The sequence below is a fragment of the Aspergillus saccharolyticus genome (assembly GCF_003184585.1).
Source record: "Aspergillus saccharolyticus JOP 1030-1 unplaced genomic scaffold BP01scaffold_1, whole genome shotgun sequence".
Classification (NCBI taxonomy): Eukaryota; Fungi; Ascomycota; class Eurotiomycetes; order Eurotiales; family Aspergillaceae; genus Aspergillus; species Aspergillus saccharolyticus.
The window spans coordinates 430,520-437,843 of record NW_020290611.1 but is presented as its reverse complement, the minus strand read 5'-3'; the positions used below and the strand labels follow the sequence as shown (position 1 = coordinate 437,843).

The window sequence follows — 7,324 nt, the reverse complement described above, 5'->3', positions numbered from 1 at the left end:
CTTCTTCTTCTTCTTCTTCTTCTTCTTCTTCTTCTTCTTCTTCTTCTTCTTCTTCTTCTTCTTCTTCTTCTTCTTCTTCTTCTTCTTCTTCTTCTCTGTTGATTCTCTTTCTGACCGCGTTTGTCCCCGAGTATTAGACGAAAGCGGCTGGGTCTGGCTTATACCCCTGCACAATGGAACCGTCTCCGTCGGCATTGTGAGAAACCAGAAGACGGCGACTGCAAAGAAGCGCGAGTCAGGCTTAGAGCAGAAGGAGTTCTACCATGACACGCTGGGTTTGGCACCAGAGATCCAGCTTCTGCTTGGCAGAGCGGAGCTAGTCAGCCCTGTCAAATCTGCATGCGACTACTCCTACAGCGCCTCCTCATACGCCATGTCCCATGCTCGCATTGTTGGTGATGCAGGATGCTTCATCGACCCGTATTTCTCGTCAGGCGTCCACCTGGCTCTGGTCGGTGGTCTTTCAGCTGCCACGACTATCTGTGCTGCCTTGCGCGGCGACTGCGACGAAGCGGTGGCTGCATCCTGGCACTCAGATAAGGTGTCCGACAGCTACGTCCGTTTCATGCTCGTGGTGATGAGCGCCTATCAACAGATCCGTGGTCAGTCCAAGCCAGTCTTGAGAGATCTTCACGAGGACAATTTCGACCGTGCTTTCGGCATTATCCGACCCAGTAAGTCTACCATCTCTTTAAAGTGCACATTGTATGTTCAATCACGCTCATAAGCGAATGTAAAGTCATTCAGGGAACCGCCGACGTCAATCCAGATAAGATCACGCAGGAAGAGCTAGATCGTACCATCAAGTTCTGTGCTGCTGCACATGGAGCGGAGGATGATATCCGTCACCATGTGAGGAAGCTGCTGCGCACTGAAGACTCTCTGAACATCGATAGCTTCAGCACGGATGAGATCAATGGCTTCGTGCCAAACCTCAAGCAGGGAAATCTTGGTCTGGTCAAGTGTGCAGCCTAGCTGTGGGATCTATTTGTGAGTTTTTGACCTTGCTGTTGGATCCGCCTTATGTTGGTTTCTGTAGTGTTTGGCCTAGCCTTGAACTTGGCTACTGATACAAATGGATGTACTGTAAATTTGCTTGATTTATTGACATAAAACGTTGCAATCGTTGCGTTTGCGTTTGACGTTGAGAGGTCACAGTAAACTCTCCAGTGCTGCTCATGTTTCTTCTTCTTCCTGTCTCAGTTTAGCCGCGCACTGAAGGTTAATGATGGAACATATTTGCCGTTGAAAACATAGCTGTCAACCCTTTCGTAATAAGAAAACCCGAGCCAGTTCACTCTACACTTTCTATTCCCAGGCTATTCTGCCGAAATGATCTTGTGTCCAGTTGGGCTTCTGAAAAGGGAATTGTGCCATACAGCTGTCCATGGCGTTCGTGGCTCCTGTGCCTCACTTCCACTCTATCTGCTGTGATGATATTCAGGCGAGCAACACGGACCAACCACACGTTGCGTCTCATGCAGCCTCTGGGCATTGAGGTCTCGAGCATGCAACATATAGTACCCGCTGGTGACTCGGTGCCATCTTGGGCAGTAGGTCGCACGTGCAACTCTCAACAGACTCACTACATCTGAGCCCCAATAGCAGGTACATAGTGGGGGGTCTGCGGCATGCGACAGTTGTCACAAACGCGTGTCTTGGTATCGAAAGTGGGGTGGAATTGTGAGGACCCGCAGTTCGGGCGAGGTATGGTAAGGCCACTTTTGGGAAAGGAGAAGCATGCACGGCTGTTCAACCCCTGAAGGATAAGGGATCAGCTTGTCTACCTGAATGTGTCTCTTTAGAGGTGGATCATCCGGTGCAGACTGCCTAACAGTCGGAAGGTTCTTGATAAGTCTTCCCGTTGGACATGATACGGTTTACTTCAGCGACCTGCAACCGGGAGGACACCACCTCTTGCACGCATTGAACTGTTGGGACGGTAATTCAGAGACAATACTGTCTAGTGAGAATGTGGAGGGATGAGCGAGCGTGGGAAGAACCATGTAAGTCGTCTAGTGACAGACTAACGGTGAATGATCTGATATGGATGAGATGGTGAATGCCGGATGAAAATCAAAAACAGAATGAGCCCAGCCCGGCTCGATCAGGCAACCTTACGATCTGGAGTCGTACGCGCTACCAATTGCGCCATAGGCCCATTTGTTGAAATTTTTATCCTATAGATGTTGCTATATTACCACGCTGATAATGATCCAGCTTAGCATGCAAACTTAGCACCACAATTTTTCTCGAGGTTGCGGAGGACGTAATAGCTCTAGTTTGTTTGCCCCTATTGGCCTGCATATCGGCCTTCTTGAAGGGAAATAGGCTTATCGCTCGATATCAATTTGCCGGGCACCTGAATCTTCACGGAGCGCATCGGGTGTCATTGCGCTTTCACGTTAGTCGAATGGCGCACATAGGAATTGCGTGCAATAATGTCTTCAGAGAGCCAGCCAAGTCGAGAAACAACTCGCCTCGTCGTACCCTAGCACAAATCTCCTTCTCCCATATCTGTACCTAGAAGTCTCCGTAGGGCACGCTCCTATCAAGAAAGGGTTTCGGGGAGTCCCTTGAGCGTGGGGTTGTTTGACCTAGTCCACAACTGGGTCGAAGACCCCGTACATACTGCGCCCTCAGGTTCGATAGCACTAGACTTTAGTCATCAAGAATGGGCCTATGGCGCAATTGGTAGCGCGTACGACTCCAGATCGTAAGGTTGCCTGATCGAGCCGGGCTGGGCTCATCCATTCTTTTTTGTCTTTTGTCTTTTGTCTTATGCACTTAGCCTGTCCTTCCCCTCGTGGCTCACGGCCGCCCCGGTATGTTGCATGGATGGGTGAGAACTAACCCGGTAACACGGTGCGAGACCTCTATATTCCACCGAACGGCTGTCGTGCGGTCTGTGAGGGGAGTCGAGGCCCCGTGCTCACACTGTGATCAAATTTAATTATGGTCCTGTTTGCTCGTAGTTGTAAGCTCTGGCTCTTGTACGGCTGGGTTTTGTTGGCTCTTCTGGGACAGGCAACGTCCGCATTAGTGGCGAATAACTGCATGTATGGATTCATGCAGCGCCGCGAACGCACGGGTCACGGCGAGACTACTGCACTATGTGTGGACAGCAGGATAGATTCGACATGCCTCCCCGTCTCCTGCCGCACCGATTGCGAGCTAGCTTGCCAACCAGCACTCTAACACGAGTACCAGTCCCCGTCGCTGTCGACAGCCGAGACTGTCGAAACTGACGCGTGTTTGACACAGGCCTAACACGGCGAGGTCGCAAGTGGACAGAACCAGTTAGGCTGTCGTTCGGATATTGCGCCAGATGTTAGCAATATATCAGCAGTAGTTTGTTCGAGCTCGAGCTCAAGGATGATATGATAGGCAGAGATAGACCTACATCACGTTTTTGGTAGCTGCATCTGCCGTGGTGGAAAGGTCCTCAGAGTCAAGTGCAATGTTCGCCGAAACAGCCCAGAAATCCCAACAAGTTTTCTCGGCATATAATAGCCGACGGATAGAGGTATAGATGTCTCAAGTCCAGTATGACTTCCCAAGTTGAGGTGGGCGATCGATCAGGAAGGGAAACGAGAGGTTCGGTGCCGGCGTTGACTGAGCCTCTGATGAGAGGTTCCTGACCGCATGCGCGCGTAACATGCATGACCCACGCAAGGTCCCATGATCTCACCCTTCACCCAGAGGTTCCCCAACACCGAAGAGAACAAAGCATAAAGAGGCAGAATAGACCAAAAATTATTAGCAAAGTGATTAAAAATCAAAAAGAGATGAGCCCAGCCCGGCTCGATCAGGCAACCTTACGATCTGGAGTCGTACGCGCTACCAATTGCGCCATAGGCCCATGGTGGGTGATTAAACTCGTCTTAGATTGTTACATAATCAACGTATAAAAGAAGCATCAAGCATCCGTAGAATATGCATTCGACCAGCCATCGCAGTTTAAGATTGTTTCAGGCTACTACTCCCTTGATCAACTACTGACAACGTTAATCTTCTCCTGTCTTTGAAATATAGTCCTTTCATCGCTATAGCCTATTGCTACCTTGATCCAATATTTGACCAATTGATGGTCACAATCTAAGACGAGACACCTCACCCTGGGTTTTTCTTGAGCTGCTGGCTCGCATCGACTGGTTCTCTTAGTTAACATAGATGAATAGAGAAGAGGAGAAAAATATCTTTTCCGTATGCAGTTCGGTAAGATCAATGGAGCTGGTGTCTAGAACGTAAGGCTAGTCCAGCTCCTCCATCTTCGTATCCGCTAGAACAGGGCCAGGGACTCCGATGGCCAGCAGAGCATATTGACTTTGGTGGCCTCTCTTTCCTGCTGTCTGTCCACAAATAATCGTATTGCACGCCAAATTGAGTCTCTCCACAGCCATGCATGTAACCTAGAGACCAATTTCCGGATCAGGCAAGCCGAGATTCCGACTGGATTCGTTCAAGTCTAAGACATACGCATCTTTGATCCATGGTGATTGGCCATACCAGAATTAGTAGTCTAGTGGGCCAACCATGGAGCCAATCATGGTCTTTGCGGGTATCAACCACGGATACCTGGTGACAGACCTGGACTTATCTGATCTGATTAGATTCTTCGCTGCAATCATCGTAGGCAAGGAGCTGCCAAGGGAGAATTCTATGCATAAATGATTCTAAGACAGTGCTCGTGCCGCTCGTGGCGGCATGGCTTCAGACGGATTTCTTCTTAAGTAAAGCACAGAACGCGGTCGTGCCGGTTGGGAATGATGGGTTGATTTTGGAAGAAGGGGGAGAGGGAGAGGGGGAAGGAAAGGGGCAGGACGGAGGCGACCCCGGGCTCGGGGAAGAGGGGGGGCGATTTTGCGGTTCTGGGCGGGGAGCTGCCAGGTAAAAGCACCTCAGAGGAAAATGAAGAAAGGGTTTCCTTGTTTGTGTGCCAGATGGAAATTCAATGGACATGGTAATTTGGATTTGAAGGCAAAAGGTTTATCTGAATTGTGGCTTATGGTATGCGAGGGCCATGAATAATGGCATTGTGATGCAGGCTGGGAAAATGTTATGTGCACAAGTTGAGATCAAAACTGTGTTTGGTCCAGATCGAACCATAACAGCGAATGCTGCGCCCCAGAGATGCAGCTGTAGTCAGAGTTCGGGGACTTGACACTTAAACATTGGGCGGATCTCCTCCGGTGAGCCGCTCAGCTCGTCGAGTCCTTAATCATAGGCATGGTCAGAATTCGAGCCCGGGGTCGGTCGTGCTGCGCAGTAAGGCATACACTGTATGAGTCGCGCACAGACAGTGGATCAAATGAAACATCAAATCATACCAGTTGACATCAGACTGGTCTATCTTGCATAATAAAGCGAGCTGGCGCATGGTGGGTTTCGTTATACATAAAGAAAAGGACTTCAGGAGTCCACGCCATTACAGGGGTATCAACCGAAATAGAAGAATGGCGAGATATGACACCACAGGAGATGAAGGGAGACCAGGACCAGAATCAACAGAACCACGGGGTTATTATATCTGTAAGAGATCCTATGAACCAGTCTTAGTATACATGGACCGAGCAAGATAAAAAGAAAAGGCACGAAACAAAAAAATAGATTCAATTCATACACAAAGCCCATACAGACATCACAATTATTGGCATCGCTCATATAATTCTTATCTCTTTTTGCTCATTCGCTCATTGCTTTCCAACCATGACACGCGTATACAGTAACAACGTTTATTTGTGTGAGTGTGTGTGAGTGTGAGTGTGAGTGTGTTTTCACTTACACCTGACTGGCGGCGCAGTCCACCGAGTTGCAGCACTCTCCCTTGCCGTTCTTCCAGATGCAGTTGTTGTTGGGGTGACGGACGTCGCAGGGCACCTCGGTGATCTCGATCGGGATGCACGACTGCTGATCGTAGGTCATGAAGGTGAAAGCAGGGGTGAGGGCGGGGTAGGCCACACCGAGACCGTAATCATATCCGGTAAGGCAGTACTTTCCGCTGGGCCACTTGGTGAGGGAGAACTCGCCCGCCTTGTCCCAGTGAACGGTCTTGCTGATGTGGCCACCGTTGTGGGCGTTGTTGAGCCAGAGACCCGGCTGCTGGCCGTCAACGGGGTTGCCGTGCAGGTCCTTGATGCGGAAGCCATCCTCGGGGTTGACGGGAAGGTTGTGCGTACAGGACTCATCCTTGCAGAGCTGGAACTTGCCGAACTTCTGCTGGAGGTCATCCTGAGCGGCGAGGTAGTAACCCTCAGCGTTGAAGCCGAGACGCTCGGCGTTCTCCCAGGTGAAAGTGTAGCACTTGCCTGCGAATGATTGTCAGCTCGTCTGCTTGAATGGTAAAGAGACGACCAAATCTCAGAACTCTCGACTTACCAGTGGAAATGCCAGAGGTGCAGGTACGCTCACAGTTGCCCAGAGCGTTCTCGAAGTATCCGGTAGGGCAAACGCACTTGTTGTTCACCAAAACCTTACCCTTCACACACACGGGCTGAGGGGCCTTGCAGACCACGCCATCAAAGATCTGGTTGATAGGGCAGCAGCGGTACCCAGTCTTGCTGGAACCAGCGAGCTCGTGGCCCTCACCACAGCAGTCAAAGGCAGTGTCAACACTGCCGATAAGCTGCTGAGAGGGGTAGCAGCAGGCAGCATACCGTCCAGATGCGCTGAAGGTGAGGTGCTTGCCAGACGCAGGAGAGCAACGGAAGTACTCCTCGAAGTCGGAGCGAGGGTCAGAGAAGACAATCTGATCCCCGTGGCGGACACCAGTGCCATCCATCTCCGCGATCTGCACATTCCGAGCGCCGAGATCGGTCCGGATCGCGGCATTGGTGCCAGTGGCCTGCAGCAGGAGGGCCACAAGGCTCAAGGAAGTGACGGCCTTCATTGTTATTAAAAGGAAGGGAGAAGGACTCAAAGAGAAATGGAGGACTGCTTCGTACAATCAGGAATTGATGGGCGAGGCTCGTCTCTTATTTAAGCTTTCCCCGGGCAAGAGCAATCCTTCGTAGAAGCAGCTTCACGATTGCGGGCGAATCTCCGACCCTCACCTTTCAGCTAGGTGGATCTTCGAGCTATGGTGGATCTTCTGAAAGGTTTTTTCATGATGGAGCCCATCCTATTTGTGTGTTCGAGGCCAGGCGTGGAGGAGCCATGCCCGGACGGGAAACGAGCATCTCAAGGTCTCAATCGCAGTCACCGCTCCGAGCACATTGATGATCTATTAGATCAGTGCGCTTTTTGACCCACCGTGTATTGCTCAGGTAAATACTGCTTCAGCTCCGCCGTGATCAGCCACCACGGTCTGGAGCCCGAAGATGGA

General features: G+C 50.8%; 2 protein-coding genes and 3 non-coding genes across 5 annotated transcripts in view; 2 read left to right on the top strand and 3 right to left on the bottom strand.

Moving 5' to 3' along the window:
• The window catches only part of BP01DRAFT_419834 (NAD(P)/FAD-dependent oxidoreductase), a 2,303-nt gene extending 1,127 nt beyond the window's left edge, over window positions 1–1,176 (top strand). Inside the window, exons 5-6 of the mRNA XM_025579425.1 lie at window positions 138–674; window positions 740–1,176. Coding sequence (XP_025435671.1) covers window positions 138–674; window positions 740–975 — 773 coding nt within the window. The 3' untranslated portion in view covers window positions 976–1,176. The remainder of the gene's footprint in view (window positions 1–137; window positions 675–739) is intronic.
• A 912-nt stretch (window positions 1,177–2,088) lies between these two features.
• Window positions 2,089–2,161, bottom strand: BP01DRAFT_t3. Its single transcript has one exon. It is a non-coding gene; the product is annotated as a tRNA-Trp (tRNA).
• Window positions 2,162–2,676: 515 nt separating this feature from the next.
• BP01DRAFT_t13 lies at window positions 2,677–2,749 on the top strand. The gene has a single exon. It is a non-coding gene; the product is annotated as a tRNA-Trp (tRNA).
• Window positions 2,750–3,789: 1,040 nt separating this feature from the next.
• BP01DRAFT_t2 lies at window positions 3,790–3,862 on the bottom strand. Its single transcript has one exon. It is a non-coding gene; the product is annotated as a tRNA-Trp (tRNA).
• A 1,919-nt stretch (window positions 3,863–5,781) lies between these two features.
• Window positions 5,782–6,889, bottom strand: BP01DRAFT_370352 (cysteine-rich secreted protein; the record flags this gene model as incomplete). Its single annotated transcript, XM_025576600.1, has 2 exons — window positions 5,782–6,308; window positions 6,379–6,889. 2 exons carry the CDS (start codon window positions 6,887–6,889, stop codon window positions 5,782–5,784), a joined length of 1,038 nt encoding a protein of 345 aa, XP_025435670.1.
• Window positions 6,890–7,324: the final 435 nt, after the last annotated feature.